A 27,976-nucleotide genomic window follows, 5' to 3' on the forward strand; every position below is an offset into this window, starting at 1 on the left:
CTATGAAAGTTTGACAGATAAAATGAGGGGTTCAGGGATTTTCCTATGTTTCGAGGGATGCATCGATAAGCTTGGGACAGGAGATAGTACCTGAGCTGAACCAAAAAGTTGAGCACGTTTCTTCGGAACCTGCTGGTCTTAGAGTTACCTCTATGGTAGAAGCTTATTTCTTACTGGAGCTGGAGCAAAACAACAATTCTGGAGCAATAATAGAAAAGGGCCAATCAGCATTTATAAATAAACCATTCTAAAGCCCTTTCCTCACAAAGCAAAGGCCAACCACGCAAGCCAAACCAGCACCATCCGCCCTTTTCTACTGTTGCTCCAGAAGTAATCTTAACAAATAACAACTGTTTTGCCGGGACTGAATACACTCACACATACAGTCTCTACAATTCAAATGAAAATGGTTGCGTGCTTTCATAGTTTAATCCCCTCTAGATGCATACCGAATCGAGGATTAAGATTTAATCCAGATTTTCGAAATTGTGACTGAAATCCCGTATTATTCTCTAGGGAGCTTACCACTATAAGCGAATCGATCATCGCAGTTAAGAGACCAGAAATTCAGAAATCTATCTTTATCAATTTTCCTCGCACAGCTGTTTTTCTAAATTTAAGGACAGCTGTGGTTCAATCTATAAAAAAACTTATTCAAACTACTCTGAGTTTCAAACGGGACAACAATTTCTCATGCTACTCTACGAAAAGTATTACCCACCAAAGCTCTGCTAGTCAGTCAACGAGCTATAGCCATGCTTCTGGTCTAAAGCGCCCCAGAACGTTCACCAAAGAAGTCCGCTCTTTTCGCACCCTCCTCGTAGTCCGTGGTGAGACGAGAGCGCAAACATGTTAACACTCTCTTTCGCTCTCGATCCCAATTCCCTCCGGTCGTCGATCGGACGTCGATGCTGACATTCAGCACCACCTTTTACATGTTGCACCATTTGACTCCAACATCCTTCCACTCCGTTTGCGATGATGGCATAAGGTTCACACCATTCACCAGTCAACGTGCAATTGCACCCAATCCGCAACGATCTCCCTCCGAGGGATATGTTTTGAGAGAAACAGTGAGAGAGAGGAGCGAAAATCCGTTTAGAGCGACGCACACTTTGTTGAGGTGGTAGAAAAGCACATGTTGGTTGTCTCTCGCTCTTCGCGCCATGGCTTGCTTTGGAGCTCTGATGAAGCTGACGACGACTGTGGAAGAAGCATGTGTCGTCGTCGTCGCAGAAATCGAGAATCGAAAGGTCCACCAGCAGCAGCAGCTAATGATCCCGTCTGTCCGTGGCCTGGCAGCGATCAGTTGGCAGTTGAACTTCGTACGGGTCGGTTGGCAAAACTATCCAGTCGTCAGTGGTATCAATCCGCTCCGCTTTCGTCGTTTACTCCGAATCCGGTGTGTCAAGAAAGGGATATTCGTGTGCGCCTACTTAGAGTGGATGAATCGAAGAAAGCGAGCTAACAGTACTTTGACTACGTTAGAAGATTTTGTGACACAGTGACAAAGTGTTCTGCTGACGGTGTGATACTTTTGGGAAGAATCGAATTTGGGCGATCGGCGACGATCGATCGCCTACTTTTCGTAACTGTTGTTTTCTGATTTCGTGGTTTCGTTTCTAGGTTTTTGCTTTAATTCACAGGCAGCAAAGTGACAGAAAATGTTAATTTAATATTCACGGTGCATACGTGAACGAGTGGAAAAAGAAGTGAATTTTTGTTAGTGGATTTCTTTGGAATCGGAAAGCTGAACGGAAATTTGGCGAAGAAATTTGGATTCCATCGGTTCATCAGTTTTCGGGGGTTCAAAATGGGCTTACCGGTGATCAGGTGAGAGTTGTTTTTTTTTGTTAAACATTTATTAGGAGAAGCAAAAGATAAATAAATTTAAACGCGGCGGCGGTGATTGGAGTGATTTAGTGCTTCAAATTAGCCCCAATTGCGTGACCCGGACGTAATGTTTATTTTTTCGTCCGGCTCAGTGAGCTGAGAGTGAGAGTGCTGTTGGTGGACGTTAAACTCGAAAAACTCGTGCAGCGCAAAGCTTCCGGATTGCCTAACTACATTCAGTAGGAAAACGGAACTTCCAAAGGCTTCATTCACTGTAGTGTGCGCAATCTGCCATCATGGAGCAGTGGACAAGGTGCGGATTAACAGAGACTTTTGTTCACACGTACACACAACAAGAACTGCGCCAAAGAAGGCGAACGGCAGTCGGCAGGCAAAGACAAGGCTAAATATTCAATAATTCATTTTCGGTTCGGTTGCTTGGATCGGAGTGTTCTGAGGTAATAAACGTCAGCCAGCGGTTGGATGCCGGATTGCTGCGATCTGCTGAGAGTCAGTATTTATGACGAGACTGATTGGTATCGATGTGGTGAATGTTCGTTCGTAGATCACCTCTGTAACGATTGGTTTCCGTGATCTGCCAGTTTGATTGCGGTGAATATTGTTGGTTTATGGCGCAGGATTTGTATATCACGGAGAACGGCCTGAAAGGGTTGCCAGGAAAATCGATTTTGGATTATCGTCGATAAATTGGCATCGTCCTTCGCACATTTTTGTTTTCTTTGAGGTTACCTTGAATCTTTATAGACTTATAGGCTTTGCCAAACTATCGAAAATCTTTCATTGGATGGAATGCGTACTTAGCCTAGCCAGAAAGCTTTTATTGAACAGAGGGATCATCGAGTTACGAAGGTAAATTTTGGAATTTCGTTTGGGAAAGGTGATCGAAGAAGTATAGAGATTTCCATCGAATTAGGGAGTGACTGTATTTAGATAACTTTTGATGACAATTTGAATACAACGTTTTCAATGCTATTTTGACGATTTTAGGTCATTGTGGAGCTAAAACAAAGTAAAGTTTGTATAAAACATAAAACCTGTCCATTTCACTTTCAGAGGGTCACAATTAGCGATTTTATGAGCGCTGATTGCTCACTCATCGCGAGCGCTCAGCAACCATAAAATCGCTAATTGTGACCCTCTGAAAGCGGAATTGACAGGTTTTATGTGTCATGCACAAACCTTACATGCTCTTCTTACATCTTACACATAGAAGTTGGGATTATATCTCATTGTTTCCTAATTCCGAAAAACGGTTTTTTTGCTGAAATGAGCATTTGCAAGCTTGGTGGAGTGTTTTTTGGATTTTAGCAATGTCAGGCCAAATATAAAAAAAAATCATGACCTTCTCCGATTTGCATTCAACTTTGCGTGCTCATTTGCTATGCGTGCTGAAATTTGGCCAGTTCCACTCATGCCATTTTTTTAAAATCTTGGTTCTATATTTCTCAATTAGCAATTATTAGCACGTTTTTGTCGGAATGACGTGTGTAAAATATCTCGAAATCCCGACCATCTAGGAAGTTGCTGTCTGCGGACAAGTTGTTTAGATAATCAAAGCCTTTCGAATGGTGGTCAGATTAGTTAGTAATTCTACCACCATGCCACGCTAGTGTGTATGTGAACTTCTAGTATATAGAATATCTCGAGACCCAGACCAGCTGGAAAGTTGTTGTCTTCAACAAAGCTGTTCAGATCAGGAGGGGGGTAGGGACATCTTTGATGAATATATCAAAATGTGTTCTCTTGACGAATCCTGAAAAACAAAAATATTCGAAGAGCAAACATTACTCAGCACTAAACGCTCTATATCTTCTATTTACATGTATTAGGTTTTGAAAATTCCTACTTAAATATTTTCGATGATATTTAGAAGCATTTGATGATATTTTCAAATATTTCGTAGCTGTCTTGCCCGTTGGTTCAGATATCCAAAACCTTTCGATTAGTGAGTAGGTTACCCAAGTAACAATTTTGACATTATGAGGGTTCTGTAAACCATAATTTAGACTTGTAGAATGCTTTAAAACCACAATAAAACATGAAATGTTACTTGGGTAGTTTAGGATTCTGCCACTTCCTGGAAAAATCAAAGTATGCTATATCTCAAGATCTTGACTATTTGGGAAATTGCTGTCTTTGGCAAAGTTGTTCACCTTACCAAGGTCACGACGTAGCGCTAGCGAGTACACGGGCTTATATTAAACGCTATATCTTGAGATCCTGACTATCCTGGAAGTTGCTGTCGCCGGCCAAAATGTTTAAGTTACCAAGACCTTCTGGATGGTGGATATGAAAGTTTAACAATCTCTCGCACGGCGCTAGTGTATACATCATTTTACAGTAGGTGCTGTGGATTTTGAACTAATATGTTCACTAGAATGATGCAAAATTTTAAATTTTCGCTTCACAGTGCGCAATCGGCTTTAAATCGGGCCATGATTGGCATCCCAAATTTGATCGCATTTGGAAAGAAACTGACTTGGCACAAACCATTTGAAGTTTTTTTTTTAATTACTATGGGAAAACCAAACTTTCTGTTCATTGCTTTCTAGTAATTTTCCATATTTCTCTGAGATAAATTTCGATAGTTTTTTTTTTATGGACTCAAGATAGTATTTCAGTCAAGCTTCATATTAAATAGTAAATCATTATTTAAGAGATTGATAATCTTATGGCGTGATAAAGCAGCTGTTTTGTGGGCAACACTGTATTCAGCAGTGTGACATAATAGCTATGATAAATGTGCTCTTCACGAGCGAGAAACACCAACGTTGTTGTTAATAACTTTTATGCCTTACATTTATTCGAAAAGTGGTCTTGAGCACAGTTGTAGCTGAGAAAATTTCATACAATACAATTGCTTTCCCCATAGTGATTCCCATATAAACTTCAAATGGTTTGTGCACAGTCAGTATTAAACTAAATGAGTTCAAATTATGGGAGGATGATCAGGATCCGATTTGAAACCGTTTAGGCACTGTGGAACGAAAATTTGATTAGCATAACAACTTTAACGACGACAGCAACTTCCTAAGCAGCTAGAACCTCAAGATATAGCACATTTTGGCAGTTCATATGAACACTAGTGCCACGTAGTGAATGAATTTTTAACCAACCTGTCCATCGTGTTGAAAGCCATGATTATCTGAAGAACTTTGCCAAAGATATACCTTCCCAGATGGTCAGAATGTCTAGATATACCATAAACTGACCAACGACTTCAAGTGTTCTCTAGTGCCACGTAGTCACAGAACTATGAACTTATCAGGTAATGGTTCGTAACCCAGCGGAGTAAGATGCCACGATGACGACCGAATGGATGCCGCCTCTGACGGTTACTTTTGCTCTGTGAATTCCATGGACTGGTGGCTCCACCAACGCAACTGCTGCTTCTGTACGGATCGTGCTGAAGTGTTCCTTCGGTCGTCAACAGCAGCACCACCATCACCAGCATCACTATCCAACACCACCTGCACCAGATACTGCTCATAATCTTCTGTATCACAATTGTCTTCTAGTAGTAGTAAAGCTCCTGTTGATGGCCAATCTAATAGCCGTCAACCAGACTGATGCACGTTTCGTCCGGTACCCTCATATACAGACTGGTGAGACCGGTGGAATGAATATTCAACTCTCTGCCGTAGTCATTATCCAGCATCTAATCGGGATTCATGAACGAATCATCAATGTGGACATGCTCATCAATTGATTTCGTACGGTTCGCAGGGGACGATTTTGGCAAAATTGAACTGTGACGAATTGATTTCCTGCATCATTCATTCCATCCGAATGGTGATCTGGAATTCTTGTCCAACACGTATTCCAATTCTGCGTTGAGATTTCGTGCGAAATGATCAGTTCGGATTGCAGAATTTCCTCAACGTCCCGAAGAACATCAACACGTACAATGTCACACCGAGAGCCCACATTTCCAGTTCCGGGCCGGAGTGGCGGATGCCTGCCAACACTTCCGGACTGCAGTACTCGGTCGTGCCGTAGCATTACCCGCATTAGTAATCTGTCGAAATATCCAACAACCCAGCTTCTCCGTCATCACGGGTATTCGATCGATAAACTCGAACAGATCCATCCCGGAGCCGTGGATTTCCATCACAACCTGGAAGAACTTGTCGTTCTCGAACCAGTCGAACATGCTGACAATGTTCGGATGCTTCACGTGTGTCAACAGGTATACTTCCATCGGAATATCCCGCTTCTCCTCGCCCTTAATCATAAACTGCGGCACGAGCTTCTATTTTAGTACGAACTTCGATATCACCAGCAACCTATCCGAGTTCCTGTAGCTCAGCTTCACATTCCCGTACGCGGTCTTCCCGATGTTCCTCAGCACCGTGGAATTTTTGCTGTACTCTCCTTGGATCAAATCTTCATCGCACTGTGACAAACGAGGGATGGAACTGGGCCGATTCGAGTGCTGCGCAGCAGCAGTATTCTTCTTTTCGATCGTTGAACGTCAACGTCAGATTCTGATGCCATTCCTAATCCTCCAAGATCCCGGATTACCCATATGCAGTAGACCTTCCTCCCGCAGGGAAGCGTCTGATTCGAAATGGTGTACAGTATGTCGATCAAGTTGCCATCGTAGTGAATCGCTTCTCCGACGTACTTCACATCCGAGTAGAGCGACCTGCGTGGTCCACACGGAATCGGAAGCGTTCCAACGGTCGAATGTCGTGTCTGTTGATCTTGGCGTTGACGTGACCACTGTCTTCGATAGCTCGTACGGTTTGATATACCTAAACAAAACAATTGAACTGTCAAAATGCCGGGTTGCCAAACATACAATTATTCACAAACAAAGTCAGTCGGATGATTGGCACTCTCGGCACAGCGCGACACACTTGAGGCACACAAATAGCATAGAGGTAACTCTAAGACTAGTAGGTCCCGAAGAAACGTGCTCAACTTTTTGGCTCAGCTCTGGTAGGGGAAACGCTCCTATGGTTGCGGTACGTTAGAAGCGTTAGATTCCTATAGTTGTGCATGGAGACTCAATACGCAACTATAGGAACCTAACGCTTCTAACGTACTGCAACTATAGAAGCGTTTACTCTACTCTCTTCGGTCCCAAGCTAATCGACGCACCCCTCGAAACATATGAAAATCCACGAACCCCTCATTTCATATGTCAAACTTGCATAGCGAATCAAAACAAACATAGTGTAGTACTAGAATTTTGACTAGAATGGAGTAAGTTAATCGATTTGCTTGGGACCAATAGGCTAATCAAGTAGTGAGCCAATTTTAAATCGTTAGTTTCCATTGGTTGCTAATAGCGAATTCGTTTATTATTCAGTTCCAACCTGGATCGGGTATCAAGATTGGGTCTGCTTGTTTTGTGACAAACGTTAGGTCAGTTTTGCACTAAGAGTACAGTCGATTTTTCAAACGTTGTAAACGTAGGAGGTTCCACTCGATTTCGGATGCTGCCAACGAAAGTTCTAGTGGATTTCAGTGAAGTTTTTTGACATTCTCAATGGAGGTGGTTCCAGTAAAGTTCCAGTGGATTTTGACGGAGATTTTTGACGGTCTCGACAAAGAAGATTCCAGTCAATTCCGATTAAGATTTAGGATGCTGCCAACGAATGTTTCGGTGAATTTCTACGGATTTTTATCCAGCTTTAGACGAAGGAGGCTCCACCCGATTTCGGTAAAGACTTTAGATGATTTCGGAAGTTCCAGTGGATTTCGGCGGAGGAGGTTCGGCATGATTTCGGTGGCGATTTAAGATGCTGCCATCGAAAGTTTCAATGGATTTTGATGGAGTTTGCTGACGTTTTCGGATGAGAAGGTTTCACACGACTTCGGTGGAGATCGGAAGTACTCAATTCTCGAATACGATTTCCAATGGACGTAACTGTTTTTGTAAACAAAGATTTTATACACCTATATACCACAATAGTCCCGAACAGAGGAAAATAAAAAAAAATAAACAAAGATTCAAACGTCAACTTCCAGAAACTCTGAGCATTCCCACCCAAACTTACACCACCATCAGAAAATATAATGATCCCCCAACAAGATGGTAGTAGAAATTTGCGTAGGAGTGCTCAGAGTTTTAAGAAATAGCCGTTTGGATCTTTGTTTATAAAAAATATACGTTCCTAAGAGTTGAACCAGCCAGTGTCTGTAATCTTCTATAATAATAATAATAATAATAATAAAAAAAACTACAAGGGACAGCCCTATGGGGTTGTACGCAATGGTGACGTAGGACTACGTGGTCTTAGATAATAAATCTTATTTGTTAACTGCAGCAGAAGCTTGTGTTTTGTATAGGAATAGGAATTTGAGCGGGGTTCTCTCAGTTTATAACGCGCTTGACATAGATGGCCCACAGCGACTAACGAAGAGCTACTGATTCCGCTCAATAGCGGTGCTACTTCTTCCTCCTTCTATGGATGCTCATGTGGGTTGCAGCTCGCTGCTTGCAGGCAGCCTTTCGTTGTGTACTGGAGAACACCACCACTCACCACGCGGTGATTGAATAAACACCGTTTGGTGAGACCGGATGGAATTCAGCTTTGAAATCTGTGCTAGGGAAATCGCTTTTCGCAGGCAATCGGTGATAATTTTAACTATCAAAGCAACAGTTGTACATTCGTGCAATTTTCAATAATGACATTTTGAAAAAATTATAGAGTCTTAAATTTAACAGATGCGTAGAAATATATCTGTTCGATTGGTGATAAAATTATTGAAATTTGTCCAGGGGCAGCTGAGTTTTTTTTTTTTTTTTTTTTTCTTTATTTTAGAGATTTTTAGCCTGAGGCTAGTTCATCTCTTGGGGCAGCTGAGTTATTAACGTTCAAAATCTTTCATAATTTTGTTACATGTTTCATTTTCGGTTTTTACAAAGTGTACCCCCATGTAGAAATCACAGACGGAGTTCTACGTCAAAAATACGTTGCTTTGATCGATAATCGAGAGCTACAAGATCAACCAGAAGCCTAGAAAACAAAAATGTCTAATAACCTTATGGTCTTTGGAATATTTTGCATCATGAAAGAATATCCGAGCGATGCGATTTGAATTGATGAACAGTTTGAGATCTTCAGTACAATAGTTCCTGATCAACCTGAAGTTTTTAAAAAATATCCAGGCGACTGCATGGAGATCTTAAAACACATGAAGGACTAATTTCTAAGTTGCCTTGTTTCATATAACCGAAAATCTTAGAGATGCGAATACATACTTCAATATCTTTAGAATGACACCTGATCAATCTGAAATCTTGAAAAAGCATCCTGAGGTTTTCAAGGTGATCTCTTATCACTTAGTGTTATTTTAAATAATATCTGTGCAACCTGGAATCTTTGAGAATGTCAGGAGATGTGATTTGAATTGGTGTCCAGTTGGATAGGATCAAGCCAAAGTGTAAATCAAATATTTTGAGGATTTTTTGGAGATCTATGATTACCTGGAGGTCTTTTGAATATTGTCTGAGCTACCCGATATTTGAGAGAATATCTTAGAGTTGCGATTAGATATATTGGCAGATGAAGATCTTCAGAATGATACCTGATCAAGCTGAATTCTTGGACAAATAATTTGAGGACTGTTTGGAGATCTATGGAATAATTCAGGTGCAATTTGGTATTTAAGAGATTAACTAGGAGATGTGATTTGAATTGTTGGGCAGTTGAAGATCTTCAGAACGATGCTTGATCAAGCTGAAGTCTAAAACAAATAGCTTGAGGATTTTTCGGATTTCTATCGGTATCTTGAAAAATACCTGGGAGATGTGTTTTGAATTGTTGTGCAGTTGAAGATCTTCATGTGAATTGCTATGCAGTTGCAGATCTTCAGAATGATACCTAATCAAGCTGAAGCCTTGAACAAATATCCAGAGAACATTTTGGAGATCTGTGCTCACCTCACTTAGAAATAATTACTGAGCAATCTAGTACATATTGAGAGAATAACTGGAAGATGTGATTTGAATTGTTTAGCAGTTGAAGATCTTCAGAACGATGCCTGATCAAGCTGAAGTCTTAAACAAATATCTTGAAATTTGTTTGGAGATCGATGATCACCTGGAGATCTTTGGAATAATTTCTGAGCAAATATGTACTTGAGAGTTGAAGATCTTCATGTGAATTGTTGTACAGTTGATGATCTTCAGAATGATACCTAATCAAGCTGAAGCCTTGAACAAATATCCAGAGAACTGTTTGGAGATCTGTGATCACCTGGTTTTGAAATAATTTCTGAGCAATCTAGTATTGAGAGAATATATGGGAGATGTGATTTGAATTATTGGGCAGTTGATGATCTTTACAATGATTCCTGATCAAGCTGATAAACATCTTGAGGACTTTTTGAAGATTTATGATCACCTGAAGGTATTTTGAATAATTTCAGAGCAACCTGGTATGTTGAGAGAATATCTGAGAGTTGTGATTTGAATTGTTTTGCAGTTGAAGATATTCAGAATGATGCTTGATCAAACTGAATCCTTGAACAAATATATTGACGATTTTTTGGAGATCTGTAATCACCTGCCTGTAAAATAATTTTGGAGCAATCTAGTATTGAGATAATATCTGAGAGTTGTGATTTGCATTGTTGGGCAGTTGAAGATCTTCAGAATGATACCTGATCAAGCTGAAGCCTTAAGCAAATATTTTGAAGATTTTTTGGAGATCGATGATCACATGGAAGTCTTTTGAATAATTGTTGAGCATCCTGGTATCTTGAGAAGATTTCTGGGAGATAACAATTTAATGGATGTTCATTTAACGATACCTGATCAAACTGAAGTCTTCAACACATATTTTGAAATCTATGATCATCTGTAGATCTTTGGAATCATGTCTGAACAATTTTGTATTTGAGAGAATAACTGGGAGATGTGATTTGAATTGTTGATCAGTTGGAGATCTTCAGAATTATACCTAATCAAGCTGAAGTCTAAAACAAATATCTGGAGGATTTGTTGGAGATCTAAGATAATCTGAAGGTCTGTTGAATAATTTCTGAGCAACCTGGTATCTTGATGTGTTTTGAATAGTTGTGCAATTGAAGATCTTCATGTGAATTGTTGTACAGTTGAAGATCTTCAGAATGATGCCGGATCAAGCTGAAGTCTTGAACATATATCCTGAGAACTTTTTGGAGATCTGTGATCGCCGGACTTTGAAATAATTTCTGAGCAATCGAGTATTGAGATAATATCTGGGAGATGTGATTTGAAATATTTGGCAGTTGAAGATCTTCATAATGAAGTCTGATCAAGCTGAAGTCTTGAAAAAAATATCTTGAAGATTTTTTGGAGATTTTGAATGATTTCTGAGCCTGAGATATACGATTTGAATTGTTGGACAGTTTAATATTTTCAGAAAGATACCTGATCATGCTGATGTATTGAACAAATATCCCGAGAGCTTCTTGGAGATCTGTGATCGCCTGACTTTGAAATAATTTCTGAGCAATTTAGCATTTGAGACAATATCTGGGAGATGTGATTTGGGCAGCTGAAGACCTTCAAAACTAATTCCTGATCAAACTGATAAATATTTTAAGGAATTTTTGGAGATCTCTGATCTACCTGGAGGTCTTTCGAATGAGCAACTTGCTATGTTGAGAGAATATCTTAGAGTTGTGATTTGAATTGTTGTGCAGTTAAAGATCTTCAAAATGATACCTGATCACGCTGAAGTCTTGAACAAATATCTTGAGAAGTTTTTGAAGATGTATGTACCTGGATTTGGAACAATTTCTGAGTAACCTGGAATATCTGGGCAATTTGATTTGAATGTTTGGGTAGCTGAAGATCTTCCGAATAATACCTGATCAAGCTGAAATCTTGAACAAATAATTTCAGGTTGATCATGATTTTTCCTGAAGATTTTTAACTGTCCATTAATTTAAATCACTTCTCTCAGATATTCTCTCATAAAACAATGTTGGAAGATCAAAGTTCTCCATAAAATCCTCTTAATAGGCTTCAGTTGTATCCGGTATTATGCTGTAGATCTTCAACCATGCAACTCTTGTTACTGAAATGTTACCAGAATTCTCATCAACTTTTCCAGATATTCAATGATCTCTATTATGCCTCCGTTTGTTTACGTCAGAATAAGGATTTTTCACAACGCAAATTAAAGCATTTTTCGAAGAACATCATGCCAATTTCCATCAGTAATTGTCTTATTTTACGATTTTCCACAGATCTAAACTGAATTGCACCGATGCTAATCACACACAAGAAATGCGGAAGATCATAACCGCTAAGGCACTATTCTAATTTTCCATTTTTCTCAACAAAAATATTCCTGGAAACCAGCAGGATTCTTTCAAAAATGATACAGAGTTAAATTCTTCAAATGAAGATCAAGTTTTTGAGCATCTCAGATGAATCAATTTATCACTGCTCAAAACACTCTTTTTTAGGTTCTGCTATTCACCGCCAGAGGTTGAAGCGATCGCTTAGTTTCTATTAAAAAGGCATATTAAGCCCTCTAGATGTTTCTTCAAGAGATCGCTGTCTGTTCAAGAATCCAAATACCATCTGTCAGGCCTGTGGATTGGAGGACATACTTCAAATCCCCTCCTTCCTCAAACGGTGAGTTAGGTAAAGGAATGCGCATTTGATTAATATTGTCGCATTAATGGCCCTTCGCTCAATTTCAACTTCTGTTCAATTTTCACACTGCCGCACTCTAGCGGAACTATCAATCTATTCTCTTCGCAACTTTATCTAGCTAATAAATTATCGTGCTTAAGCTTCATGTTGATATTGGTATAGCATTTCCTGCCTAGTATGATTAGTCAGGTATTTTTTTTCATTATGCTTAGGAATACAATTTTTTTTGCGGATTAATAAGGTATTTTTCTGCAGTCCTCCAATCGATCATCAATCCCCATTTCTTATTTATTGACTCATAATTAGTGTCCCTGGAAGTTTACCAAAAGTCACGTTTCTCGATTCCCGGGAAATTTTTACGAAACAAATTTGGAACGATTTTTGGGTGAAAGTTGCAAGAAATTTGCCAGAGGAGCCAAAAGAAACTTCTAAGGAGAAATTCTGCATTAACTTTCAAAGGAGTCTGAAACATGTTCCAGAAATAGTCGGAAGCATTTCCCAAGGAACGCCAGATGGAATTTCCGGCGGATGCCAGACAAAATTTTAGGGAAAATCAGAAGACATTTCTTTGAGATCGTGGAAGTCAGAAGTACTTCCGACGAAAGCAGAGGAAACCTTATTGGAAATTGGGAAGAGACTTCTGGGAGCATTCGGATAGGAATGGGAATTTGAGCGGGACTCTCTCTGTTTATACTCTTTAGTATCACTATGATTGCCCTGAAAAGAACCTTTTGATATGAATTTTAGTTGGGACATGTTCAGAAATTTACCTCTTTTGGAAAATCTTGGTGGTGCTGAAAAGGGCCGATGGTAGTACAAGTTTAAAGCCTTTGGAAGATGATGATGACGTGTAGGCAGCTGGATCAGCAAATCGGACCGGACAATCCCATAATCTTCGGTTCACTTATTGGGCACTCGCAAGAGTCTCGGCCCGTCTGCTGCTGGACAGGGGTTGAACTGGTGTCTGCGACAGGTTGGTAGGCCGTAGAATATCAGTGTCCACCCAGCTAAAGCTCCTCCCCTTTTTAGTTTTTCTCGTTAAACTCCTTTTCTCAAAAAGTTGGTAAAACTTAGCCTTTATCAGAAAGACGCTTAACACTTTATTCGGCGAACTTATGATCCTGTTTCACGTCATGGTTCTTCTGTTCAGATAAATTAGTACTTTTTTTTATTTTCTCTACTGCGCTAAATCAATCGAGTAGAAATAGATAATAAGATAAGAAGCGCTTGAATAATTGAAACTTCGATAAATATTTAATCGAATAGCTGGAAAAATCTTTACGACTAATCGTTTGTCGAATAATTGGACTTTTAGGCATCCATAGAAAATAGTGTAATTTCATGATTTTTGGTGGTCCTTCGAAAATGTCGAACAGCAAAATTGTAACCAAGAACCGAAAACGGTGCGATGCTAGTTTTCATTGCTATAACGACGACTTAACCAAGGGGCTTAGAAACAGAGAGGTGAAAGTCAATTCTCTTCATCGATTTCCTCTTTTGATGACCATGGCTTCACCAACCTATTTCGCGCTATTTCTGCTATGCTTTTCTATCATCCAGAACAACAAACGTATCAATGAATGAGTTTGCGTCGAGTTATTAACGAAACAGAAAGTCGATGAACAGAATCGATCAAAATCCATTCTACCCCTGCTTCCAAGTTTGGTTACAAGATTACAACTCTGGAGAGTATTTTGTGTGGTCGTTGGAGTCGTGTGGTTCTGAATATGGCGATGAATGTGCAAAATGTTACGAAATTGCATCCTCCCTATTCGCACACGCCCGAAGATCGGAGACGAATGCCACTTCGTCTTGTTTCGTCTACTAACGACTCTCTGATGACAGTGTTGGGGAAGCAGCATATGAATGTACGTAATTGGTGGTTTTGTTAGCTATTTCGTTATTACAATGCTTGAAACTTATCACTTTTTCAATAGTTTCTACTTGAAAATCAACAGTCAAAAGTATTTATATCGATGCGTGGAAATATTCCTGATCGATTGCTGATAAAATTGTAAAAATTGGTCCAGGGGCAGCTGAGATATTAACGTTCAAAATCTTTCATAATTTCGTTACATGTTCCATTTTCGGATTTCACAAAGTCACTGACGTAGTACTACGTCAAAAATATTAATTCTGATGAGTAACTGTCATGAATTCCATTTTTTACTTTTCTAGTGTCTAAACTAAAATATTTTTTTTGATTTCCGAGGAAAGAACCATAAGCTGTTTCCCGTTTCCCGGGAAACCAAAAATGTCCGGGAAATGTGTAGTAGGCCTAGATGTAGTAGGCCTTGCCTGACTGTCATAAGTTAGAGATTGATTGGTGAACTGATCAGAACGTTGGTGTACGACGTTGACCAAGCTGCTTATCGGCACAGACCACAAATCGAACAGATCCATAGTCTCGATTCCTAGAACGTTGAGTTCAGCGCTGCTTGAGATGAAAATGCGACCAGTCTTGGTAACATTCTTGATGGTGATCTCGGTCTGGAACTCAGCGAGAAGGTTGAGATTGCCACCAGAAGCTGTAACTGCAGATTCTTCCGTCGGTTGAGTGGGTGGCTGTCCGATGCTGATCCATGTTTCTTCTGAGATTATGGTGATGTCGGACGCCGAGTCGTGTTGAAGTTTGACTGCTACACCATTGAGCTCGACCGGGATGAACTTCCGCTTGCTTCCGATGTTGCGAACCGTGTAGATGCTTTTTGTCTTCACGTTCTCTTTGGATTTGGCCTGTTTGAACGGTTTCGACGGCGCATTCTTGTTGCTGTTGCAATAACCTTCCTTGTGTCCTTGTTGCTTGCATCTGGAACAGGTGTGCGAAGCGAACGGACACTCACGAACATAGTGCTGGTCGCCACACTTCCAACATGGCGTTTTCGGCACTTTTTGGTTCTTTTTTGAGGCAGGATTATTCTGGTTGCGAGAAACAATGTTGACGTTGCGTGCTTCTTTATTCTCCACCATCAATGTGTCCTGCTTGAGGTTCTCCAGGGTTACCTTGCTGGTGGCTTCTCCCAATTCGTTGACTGCGGTTTCGTCGGCTTCCAATTTCGAGATCAACCTAGCTCGTATGTCCGCATCCCGTGGCAATTGGAGTCCACAGACGAAACGGAGAGCTTTGAATTGGTCCGGTGTGAGCTTGGACAGCTGAAACGCTTCACAGTGTTTGTTCACCATGGCAGCATACGATGTGAAGTCATCCGCGTCGTTTTTTGCATACTGGAGGCACTGGTAACGGGAATGAAAAACCGACTTCTGTCGACCGAACAGTTTCTTCAGTTTCGTGACGGTTTCGTCCAGGGTGAAGTCCCGGGGATGCTTGGGAAGAATGGTGTTGACGTACTTCTCGTGCAGAGGCGTGCTTAACTTGCGAAGAAGCAATCTCACACGAGCGGCGTCATCCAGGGATTGGCCCTCCTTTGTAAAGACATTCTCGTACCTCGCATACCAGCCATCGAAGAAAACTCCTCCGTCCGGATCGTACTGGAAATCTTGGATCCTGCTTTCCAAGGACTCAATAATCTTCTCACTGCCAGCAGTCGGATTTTCCCGATTTTCCAGGTTTTCAATCTGCTGCTGCTGCCTCCAAGTTTCTCGGACACATCAAGGATAAGGACGGTATTCGGCCTGACCCTTCAAAAACAGAAGCCATTTCCAAGATGCAGTCTCCGAAGGATGTCCAGCAACTCCGTTCCTACCTCGGTGCTGTCAACTACTATGGTAGATTCGTTAAGCAGATGAAGCAACTCAGGGCTCCTCTGGACAGCCTCCTCAAGAAAGATGCACACTGGAACTGGACCAAGGATTGCCAGAAGTCTTTCGAGCAGCTCAAGGCCATTCTACTTTCCGACCTGCTGCTTACACACTACGACCCGTCCAAGGAAATCGTTGTTGCAGCAGATGCATCGAAGTACGGCCTTGGCGCTGTCATCATGCATCGATTCCTGACCGGTGAAGTGAAGGCAATTGCGCACGCCTCGCGCTCACTGACCCCAGCAGAGATGAACTACGGACAAGTCGAGAAGCAAGCATTGGCCCTGATATTCGCTGTTACCCGTTTCCACAAAATGATGTATGGACGACACTTCCTCCTGCAAACCGATCATCAACCGCTACTCAAGGTTTTCGGCTCAATAGCCGAATCTGAAGCAAAAGCAATTCTCGACGACACCATCAGCAACCTTCCAGTCACGCACCAGATGATTGTGGCTGAGACGCGAAAGGATCCAGTTCTTCAGCAAGGGGTGAATTTCCTTAACGAAGGTTGGCCAGCAAATGCGAAGCAAGTTGCTGATCCTGATGTCAAGAAGTTCTTCGCCAGACGAGATGGACTTCAAGTTGTCGACAACTGCGTTATGTTCGGCGATCGAATCGTCGTCCCATCAAAGTTTCGAAAGCGGATCGTTCGTCAACTGCATCGTGGACACCCAGGAATGGACCGAATGAAGTCTCTGGCCCGAAGCTACATCTACTGGCCTAACGTTGACGACGATGTGGAGCAATTTGTCCGTCAGTGCACTGCATGTGCTGAAGCAGCGAAGTCCCCGACAAAAGCAACCTTGGAGTCATGGCCTCTCCCGGACAAGCCATGGCAACGTGTCCATATCGATTTTGCTGGTCCGATCCATGGATACTACTATTTCGTCATGGTAGATGCTTTCTCTAAGTGGCCCGAAATTTTTCGCACTCAATCCATTACCACAACTGCAACCCTGAATATGCTGCGTGAAACGTTTTCTCGTTACGGCAACCCAGACACATCGGTCTCAGACAACGGAACGCAATTCACCAGCGAGCAGTTTCAACAGTATTGCCGTGCAAATGGTATCACCCAGTCCAACGGCCAAGCGGAGCGATTCGTTGATTCACTCAAGCATGGCCTCAAGAAGCTAGCCAAGGGGGAAGGATCACCCACACTGGAGCACGTGCAGACATTCCTTTCGGTGTATCGTTCAATCCCAAACCGAAACACACCGCAGTCGACGTCTCCAGCAGAAGCATTCCTCGGAAGACCAGTGCACACCACTTTGGACCTACTGAAGAAACCTGTTCCTGTAATTGAAGCTGTCAAGAACCATAAACAAAACGAACAGTTCAATTGGCGGCATGGAGCAGTCAAGCGCGAGTTTGAAGAAGATGACCTGGTCTACGTTGAACAGCATCGCAGAAACGCCAAGTCCTGGATTCCTGGTCGAGTCATTGAACGGAAAGGTTCCGTCAACTATATCGTTGCACTGGACATGAACGGGAGACCGAAGCTGGTGAGGTCGCATGTAAACCAAATGCGTCCTCGTCACACTTCTGATGATCCAGAGCAAGCGACGCAGAAACTACCATGGGAAATCCTGAAGCTGTACCGTTGGATCCAGAAGTGCCATTCAATCACGATGTCCCTATTCCTATTGGTTCCGTATCACTCGAAGCTGATGGTCAAGTGGCAAGTACGTCTGGCGAAAATCCTTTTTCGACAATCGATCATGAACCTGCTGCTCAAGATGGAGAACTTCAGTCCGCACAAAAGCCCGTGTCATCTGAAGCAGTTGGAGACTTTATTCGACGTTCTGTACGAGAATCGAGAATTCCAAGATGACTCTCTTCCTATGACATTTTCTAAAAGGGGGAGATGTAGTAGGCCTAGATGTAGAAGGCCTTGCCTGACTGTCATAAGTTAGAGATTGATTCTTTATCCGACCACCAACCAAGAGAGACGTAATAAATAGTAGCTCTAAACAACAGCTTGTTTTACTTGTTGGCCTTGGTTACGGATATAACAAAATGGAAACACTACTAATGTTGACTAGTTTCTTCGTGAAGTCTTCCGGTTGTTTGGTCAAGACTTCAGGTTCGTCAGGTGCTGTTTTGAAGATCTTCATCTGTCCAGCAATCCTTATCCCATCCGTCATCTATCATGTTGCTCAGAAATTATTCCTTAATTCTTTAGGGGCTTCTGAATGATTTATCAAGATGGTCCTGAAATCGGAATTTAACGGTTAGCAGTTCCATGGTGTCAGTTTTTGTCCCTTTTGATAGATACTATCTTGCTCAAAATGTACGACGCCCATAACCGATACAGCCTAGAATATGAGACGCCCCTCTTTTGGTTGGCTTGCCCTCCCTCTTGAAGAGGCTTGGGCAAGTTTATGAATGCCACTCACAATTTTTGAGTGGATCCCTGAACATTTGTACCAGATATCGAACATAACTATTCATTTGCTTGTCAAAAATTTAAAAATGGCCAAGTGTTCCACGCATACCTACAGGCGTATATGTGAGCTTGTAGGTATGTGCGGAGCTTTGGGCCTTAAGTCAAATAATAATAACTTTTTGTCTAGAAGTCGAATCGATTAACATTTTTCGACAAAGTTGTTCCGCTTAGTATATTCAATCTATATCCGAAATTTGGTGAAAATTGAGATATTTTTAAATTTTTGACTGGTATCTGAACAGCTTTGTTCTACTTCCCATACAAACTTTAAAGCTCTCCCGCAAATCCAGTACTTAACCAACTTCGATTAAAACTTGCACACGGAGCAATTTGTTTATTTTTGTGTTTAATATGACGTATACTTGATCCAGGATCGAAAAAAATAGTCGTTAGATATGGCTTGTTGTGATGTACGGGGCTTGGTGGCCTAGTGGCAGCTGTTTTTGCTTACTACACAAAAGATCATTCCATTCCAGAACCCTTTAAATTATTGAAAGGATAGGATCGCATAATGCTTTAAAAGATCGCATCTCTTTCTGAAGCGAATCATGCCTCTCGCGACACCCGTGGTGTATTCTGTATCTAATTAAAGCGGATGAGAACTAGGGTTATACACCCTATCACATCAAGTTGTCTAGATCACAAATCTCGTACACTGTTGCTTCTTCGCTCATAAAATTGGAACTTTGCAGCAAGTGTGGAATTCCGGTTTCATTATTGTACGTCTTGTGAGAGCGGATATTCCTGCTCTTGAATTTTCGAGGTGATAGAACGAAGTTTAAACAGCAATTTACCTTAAATGTGTTCAAATATCTGCGCTTGCTAAATGTCTACTCAATATTTGAAACGCTATCAACATCAACGCTATCGCCAAGTCCTCAAACCTGACATACTGGCATCCCTGACATCAGAGAGTGAACGTAAACAGATAACACTATAGTCTAGTGACTAGAACCAGTTGATCAAGCGGCTTCCCTGCCTAGATTTAATAGTAGCTATACTGAACTAAGATTAAATCACAGCCATACCCTTTCATGGAATTCACCACCGACATCGAGAAGCAGAGAAACAGTTCGTTCCCGATAACCGGACACCACATGCACCTTGTTCATTAGCCCAGCATCATTCATTATTCATACGGCCTAGTTCTATTCGCCGCTCGAGATTAATCGAAGCTCATCAAATGCAAATAGGCCACGACCCATCTCTCCTTATCGTTGCCCGGGATCCATCGGTTTGTGGTGTCCCAACATAGCATGTGTCACGCCTTCGGCGACCAAACCGCGATGATGTGTGACGTGCAACACTCTGCTTCCTCTTAGAAGAAATGGTGCTAATGACACTGACAGAGTTCCATCTCCATAGTAACGGTAAACTCCAAACGGGCTCTTTGTGTGCCGTTGTGTTTTATCGATTTATCATCCTCGAAGAACCTTCATCGCAGTAGGCAATATCCTACCACTGATGATGATGGCTGCAAACATTGGGATCCGTGTCATTTGCTTAACTGAGATAATATTAAACCATAGAGACCATAGCCCCCGATCGGTAGCGGGATGGAAAGTCGATCCGAGACAGTATATTTGCAGACAAATATTTACTTGTGAAGACATTTAACATAACAAACCAAGCGTGTGTGTGTGTATTTATCTGGATCAATTAGCGACGAACAGATTCGGCGGTGAGTGCAAACAGAAGAACTAAATGTTTCCCCTATTTGACCTGATGCATTGAATATCTCCATTTGCGATTAAGAGCTGATACTAGGGGGTATAGGATTTCGCTGCTTCATTAAACGGAGTAAACAAGAAACCTGTTCTCACGTGAGTGAATGAAAGTAAAAAAAAAATAATCGTGAAACCGAAAGCCGCACGTTTCCCCCCATTCGTGTACCTGTTTCAAGCATAAAAAGGTTACCTTGCAATCCTAGCAAACGATCCGATCTAACGTCTGATGTAATTCTGTCAAGTCATGACGGTCAAGTAGACTGGCGGTGTACCATCACCATCATCACCATCATCGTGGGCTGTTGGCAGCAGGCATTGGCGTTCCTCGCGACCTCAGACTCATTCAAGCAGCGCAATTGACGCGATGCGGCTCTTTATTTGGCGAAGAAAATAGGAACTGACGCCTTTTGGAACAATCATAGAAGGCTGCGTGAAAATTTCAATTCATTCAAATTTTCAAATTGTCACTATTATCGATTTTTGAAAAACAAAAACTGCCAAGAAAATGTGAATGTCTCGCAAGGCGAACGATGTCGAATTGAAGGCTTCCACGGTGTCGTCGTTGACGACGACACGTTCCATTGATCAACCATTGCGCAGTACTAGAATCAGAATCATGATGATGATGTTGCTGCCATACGGCTACTATGCCTGTTGTCAATGACAACGATGGTTTTCGCACGAGCGAGCGCCTGTGTTCATTCAGTGGAATTTAGGTCAGCTGAACGAACAGCTGGTTGCTCTGTTCAAGCAAGGGTTGCTCACTTTCACCTGTTCGCGCTTCCAAGCTCGGTGGCCTTATTCGCTGTTGATTCTACACGTTGACAGGAACGTTGAGGAACGTCTGCTACCGTGTTTACAATCAACATATGTACTCACTAAGTTTCTAATTCCAAATCACAGACTCACTGATGAAAGCAAACACCGTGTGCTCAGTGAACGATACGACCATTAGGATAGACCAACAAACCATCGCTCAATGATCTCGCATTTCAAATTCAAATCATCCCGACGATGAAGCGATTGGATCATTACTTAAAACTTACCCCAAAACAACACCGCAATTTGCTGCTGGCTCAACTCGGTAGCTCCGCCGGTGCCAACGATGGTTGACTAATCATCTTCAAATCATTTCTAATCGTAACCAAACCGGAGCCCCCAGTAGTCAAGAGCAGATGAAAGGGAAAATCGCAAACTACGAACGATTTACCTTTCGTGAATGATTTCTTTTTAAAGGTGTATTCAATTCGAGTTGCTCCCTACCACTATGGCTATTTAATTCGAAAGTGAAGGCCCAAGCCGGTTCGCAATCAGTCGCCACTGCAGCTCAGTATTGGTAATCTCCAGGGGAAGCCTGGAAAACATATCCGCATGGGAGATGACTTTTGATTTTGCGCATCGTCTTACACACATCGCAGTAGGCACTGGAAACAAAATAAACAACTTTTCAGACTAGATTTGCTCAGACTCGGTCGATCCCGGGTTGAGTAACACAACCCAATATTGTTTATCCACCACGGAAGGATCTCCTCACTTGACCAACACCAAAAGCGAATTGAAATGGACTCGGGTTTCTGCCGTTGCAGACTATTTTCAGTCAGACCAGACAGCAATTGCACTTGCGCTTGAAAACTAGATAGACTTCCAAGAGTGTGCGGTAACCGGACTCCCCGTGGCCCAGACCCCGGCAGACTTTGCTGATATAGATAGATAAGGCCTGAAACGATTACAGCAAGCGTCACTGTCTTGCTAGGAGGCAGGCAAGTGACCATTTAGGGGGGAAAACTGGGCTGGTTACTTCGGCGTGGCGTCGTTGTCCGTGATAGTGACCATCACACACGATGTTATGTGCGGACCTACTACCGGGGTAGGTTCGTGCACTGCTTTGGGAGTGCTCACGCGATGATGATGGTCAACGTTTGTCCGGGTGTTTCTCCGCAGTATGCGGATACGACTAGGGTTATTGCAGATAGTTGGGTTGCAATCGCAGTATGTCAGGTATTTGTATTTGTGTTTCAAAGCGCAGAGATGAGAAAAAGACTTCAACGAAGCAAGCGACGAGCCCAGGGAAATGTTTAAGAACTGATGGTGCTCAGCTCAAATTGACTCAATGGATTACCAGCATGGTTGATTTTCGCAGTAACAAAAAATTATGGCGATTTACTTTGTATGCAGAAAACCGGTTAATTTTGATCTACAAAATTAGAACCATAATATTTAGTACACTTAATAGCTTTGATTTTTACCGAACATACCTACCGAATACAGTCAATTCTCCATAAATCGATATTGAAGGGACTATCGAGGTATAGAATTCTCGACTAATTGAGTCCCTTTTGTTTTGATCGTTCATAATGTTAATCATAATACCGAAATACTCCATTTGCTGGATTATCTGACCTTATTTACTCATACGGAAGTTCTGAATAGATAATTTATAAAATTGAGCCAATAAAGGGTGTCCCATATCAAATTGCATCACGGAAAAAACGCTGTAGAAAAGTACCTAGTTGACCGATCCTTTTCAAACTTTCCGACAATAAAATATAACCCATTAGTAAGCTTTTGACATATTTATTTTCATTCAACTTCAATACCATAACCGTACGCTCGCACCTTACACTTAACTCCACTCATTAGGTTCTGTACAACATCTAGCTGCAGCTTCTTCTGTATGGAAACCCACTTTTCTTCATTCAGATTTGACCTCCTTGGGATGCTTCCGTAGTGCTTGCTTCATAATAGCCCAGTATTTTTCGATAGGCCTTAGTTCCGGAGCGTTGGGGGGTTCATGTCCTTGGGTACGAAAGTGACCCCGTTGGCTTCGTACCACTCCAGGACAACATTTGAATATTGGCACGAAGCTAGATCCGGCCAGAAGATCGTAGGGCTCTCGTGTTGCTTCAACAGTTTCTGCTTCCTTACTTCCTCCGGAACATCGAACTTGTGCTGGACGGTGAAGAACAGTAGCCCGAGAAGCTGCCGGAAGTCCACCTTGACGTAAGTCTCATCATCGATGATGAGACAATGAGGTTTCGTCAGCATCTGGGTGTACAGTTTCCGGGCCCGTGACTTTCCCACCGTATTTTGCCGTTCATCACAATTTGGAGCCTTCTGCACTTTGTACGTATGCAGTCCTTCCCGGTCCTTGGCTCTCTGAACGAAAGACTTGGACAGATTCAGCTTTTCGGCCACATCCCTGACCGAAGCATTGGGATTCCGCTTAAACGCTTTCATGACACGCTTGTGATCCTGATCACTGATAGAACATCCATTCTGACCGCATTTCTCCTTATGTTCGATGCTCAGAGTTTCGTTGAAACGTTTAATCACACGACTCACCGTTGACTGCACGATTCCGAGTTGTTTTCCGATGTCCCGATGAGAGAGTTGAGGATTTTCCAGGTGGTTGCGCAAAATCAATTCGCGACGTTGCTTTTCGGGTGACGCCATTTTTTCCAACTTTCGAAAAACTGACAGCGATAAAAATACAGTGTAAACAATACACTCTAAACTATTTCTACCCAAATTTTCAAGAGAAAATACCCAATGGGTAATTTTCTACAGCGTTTTTTTCCGTGATGCAATCGCAATCGAGGGGGACGACTCTATATACGATGCAGAAAATATTGTGCTTTGCTGTAGCTAGCTGCACGCACGCTGAGAAGATAGAAGGAAGATTTATGTCGATTTTGAAGATTTCCTGCAAAAAGATGAAGCACGCTGCAAGTAGATGCGAGAAATGAAAGATGTGTTTTCGATGATTGATTCGCCAGTGTGAGATTTTTGAGCATCTAGAATTGAGATTTAGATGTGTCACCCCTTTCGATCGCAATTGCAAAATATTGAACTCGTATTTTTTTCCATAGTAGGGTTTCCTTTACTCAATCTTTTCCAACGAAGTTTGCAATAGATGCACTTTCCAGTGAGCTGAATTGCTCAATGAAGGAGGTGTGACGGTAGTTTATAATCGATAACAATACACAAACAGAGGGACTTCCTATGTAATAATCGGCCGAGTTGCTAGTTGGAGAACACGAGAGCATGGAATTCAGCAGCCTATGGTATTATTGGAATGGTGTCTGCGTTGAAATATAGATGAAACAAGCGATGTCCAATGCTGGTGACGACGATGAAGACGTAGGTAGTGCAAGCTCTGGAACAACTGATTACCTTCATCAGGGGTGCAGTATCTCTGGCTTCGGCCAGACATATATCAATATTCGTTACCTGATAAAGAACTAGCATTTCTACCAGACCATGTAGCTAGATTAGGAACCGGAGAGCATGGATCCAGAACCATGTGGAGCTCTTGGAATTAGAATGCTGAAGACTGCAGCCGGAACCCGACTGCTGGACAAGCTGGTGACTGCGACTAGGCTGTGGATGTTGCGAGTTCTTGAAGCTAGTTTTGGTGCCAATGAACACCCAACAAACATTGAAAGCTGAATAAGAGCTTTTTCAGGCTTCTTAAGACAAACAATAGCTTATTCAGTTTTTAATCAGCTCAAATTGTTTGTTGGGCATGCATCCATAACCATCTGGAGCAGTAGGAATGTTGAACAGTGTAACCGGAACTCGAAAAACGTTAAAATTCATTAGGGTGGAACCAGTGTTTATTACCTGACAAAATTATTGGAAATTTCTACCGGAATTTTTAGTTAGTTTTGGAGTCGGAGAGCATGGACCCAGAACCATGTGGAGCTCTTGCAAAAAATTTACCGTCACACGCAAGGATTATCGCTAGGGGCAAGACAGCTCCTGATCATGAGCAATTTCTGAGTTGCGTTTGATGCACCTTGAGTAACTCACATTCCTCAGTGAGAAAGATCACTGTCTCACTTTTCACATCACAGTAACATATGAAGCAGCACCTTCATGCGAAGCCAAAAAGCTGCTGTCAATCAAAACAACAATAATTTTTTTTTTACAGAACTCAATAACTCAGCGGAACTCGGAGACACTTGAATTGATTAATTTGATTATCCTGCATCATCTCTGCTTGATAACCTTCGTTCAACCCGTACCAGCTGCGAGCGTGAACGGAACCTATTGCAGCCTAGCTGCCTTACACTTCAAGAGAACTTTGAGATTTGGGCGTAATTGATTTTGTAAACAAACACGTCAATCGCCGATTTCTCGCGAATTAAAGCTCAATCTAAAAAAAGTAACAACACAACCAGGTAGAAGAGTGATTCGTCTATCATTTGGTATAGTTTGTTCTCGAGAAATCGGCAATTGACTTGTTTGTTTACAAAAGCAATTACACCCAAATCACAAAGTTCCCCGGACTTATCAAGGGCGAATGCTTGTTCGGCTTGATATGGTGGAAAAAACTCGATCTGCCTGACCAAATACTCAAAATCCGGTAAATTACGTACCCCGCACGTACTACAATACTCGTCGAAGCAATCCCGTTTCCATGGCTTGGCAAACTGCCGCTGGATGAAACTGCGAACCGAGCTCTGAATTACCACTGTGCCGTTCTACTGACGGTGGACATCCATCCTTCCTCTAATGCTTCTGTTGTGCCGTCCGGATGTTCGTGATACGGTCCCGTTTCTGCGATACACCACCGTGACTTTGCTACGGCCGTCGACGGCAGTCTGCTTCAAAGTAGAACATCACTACACTTGTTCGTCTCCATCTATTTTATGAACAGCGCTGACGATATCGAGTGATTGGTAGCGATCTTGTGAACTTGATCACGTCTCATCACGATCCTGTACTTGGTCTTAACATGGCCGTGGAAATGCAAAGAGAAAGTCGATGAAGATAATTTGTCAGCTTAACCGGTTTTCACTTCGATTTCGTCCGGTTGATCGTTGATGGGGATCACACTCACCGGAAACATTGGTAGCGGTTACTTCAACGTCCTTCTCCTCTTCTTCTTCTTCTTCTTCGGAAATGACGGCGGCTGCTCTGGCTGAACATTCCGCGGTGGTAATGGTGGGTAGCGTTGCCGTCGGAGCTGGAATTGGGTGTTATACGGTTGTTGCCCCACCGGGGAGATGTTTCTTAATCTGAAACTGTAGCGGCGGATTTTATTGGAGGGGCCACGGTTGAAATATTGCTCACCACGCTATGTTTTATGTGCTGGGATGGAATCTTCACGCTGTAGCTAACTTGCATGGTGCTAACGAGAAGGAGATAGGAGTTAGTTATTACCATTTTCAATGGGACTGCTGTTACGACTACTGGATCAATCGATGATGATGAGATCGTTGCATTATAGGTGAAATTCCAGATGTTTAGAAGAATAGCTGTTTCAGCGATGATCATTTTGCAGTGACAACTGGGACTGGCTGCTGAGAAGGAAGAACAACTGCTGAAAGCTGGCTGGAACTGTATGTTCTTCCTGGTAGTAAGCAGGCACCGACACAGGTTCTTCCATTATATTCAAGTTATTCGAAAGCCTCAGGATACACTTGGGCTTTCATTGCTTACCAACAAAACTGACGTTTAATATGAGAAGCATATTCTTAGACTGTGAACCATTTGCCGAGTTAAATTTACCTCGTGGTTAAAAGTGACATTTCGAAAGTTATTCTCTATGTTCGAAAATCCCTGTGCTGTCGATCGACCGGTTTTCGAGAAGAACTCAATAACGATTGTCAAAATTTAACTTCTTGTCTGTCAGAAATAACCACGCTCGGTTAGCAGGGTTAATCGATAACTTTCCATCTGTCAAATTTAAAAATCCACCAAATTGTTCAGAGCCTTAAAGGGAGTAAACAGTAAGCAGAGAAAAAAATCAATGAACGTCGATTAAATATTGAGGTACATTGAGCTACTCGCGAGTTACTCGCTGCAAAAAGCAACTCAGAGTAAACCTGTCTCACCCCTTGGATTATCGCTTCAACCCAGTGTAGATGAATTGCGTTTGTTATGAAAATCTTCGCTGTTACGTACGAGCGAAATGAACAAATCTGGATCAACAATAGAAAAGGGCCCATCAGCATGTGTAAACAAACCGTTCTAAAGCCCTTTCCTCACAAAGCGAAGGTCCCCCACGGAAACCAACACCATCATCGGATAGGTTAAAGTGTCCCCTATACGATGATGGTGTTCGTTTCCGTGGGTGGCCTCCGTTTTGTGAGGAAAGCGCTTTAGAACGGTTTGTTTACAAATGCTGATGGGCCCTTTTCTATTGTTAATCCAGAAATAAGATATTCTCCAGTGCTTGATTATCCAACCCAAAATTGTCAAAATCAGAAATGATCCTCAAAAGTAAAATAATCAAATTCATTTTGGGCAAAATGATTATTTTGAATATTGCCGACTCCAGAGCCTAAAACCGGGATTATATCATCAGTTCAGGTTGAGGCAATAATTTGCCATCGGTTTGAGTGTAAAAACTAACACGACACGTCCTTCATCGCTTTATTTGAGAAAAATGAAAATAATCATTTTGCATTTGATTCTCAAAATCATCCCCACCAAGATGAAGACGAATGATAATATTGACAACAACGGAGGCGATAATGAACATCCAGCCACGAATCACGAATGAAGAAAAACAAATCAGTGCCAACATTTCAAAGGGGCGTAATTGCTTTTGTAAACAATGGCTTT

At 42.0% G+C, this 27,976-nt stretch overlaps 1 protein-coding gene and 1 pseudogene across 3 annotated transcripts in view; one reads left to right on the forward strand and one right to left on the reverse strand.

Moving 5' to 3' along the window:
* Positions 1-1,263: 1,263 nt before the first annotated feature.
* cysu (Curly Su) overlaps positions 1,264-27,976 on the forward strand; it is a 52,703-nt gene continuing 25,990 nt past the window's right edge. Inside the window, exons 1-2 of one of the 3 annotated variants that reach the window (XM_065221345.1) lie at positions 1,264-1,335; positions 1,627-1,833. In XM_065221345.1, coding sequence (XP_065077417.1) covers positions 1,814-1,833 — 20 coding nt within the window. In that variant the 5' untranslated portion in view covers positions 1,264-1,335; positions 1,627-1,813. Of the gene's footprint in view, positions 1,340-1,626; positions 1,834-27,976 lie in introns of all 3 variants that reach the window. The other 2 variants (XM_065221346.1, XM_065221347.1) reach the window with 2 other exon arrangements.
* On the reverse strand, positions 5,402-16,121 carry LOC135700671 (uncharacterized; annotated as a pseudogene).

Source organism: Ochlerotatus camptorhynchus, unplaced genomic scaffold, assembly GCF_037179485.1.
Source record: "Ochlerotatus camptorhynchus isolate MF236.1 unplaced genomic scaffold, CSIRO-AGI_Acam_v1.1 ptg000141l, whole genome shotgun sequence".
Taxonomy (NCBI): domain Eukaryota; kingdom Metazoa; phylum Arthropoda; class Insecta; order Diptera; family Culicidae; genus Ochlerotatus; species Ochlerotatus camptorhynchus.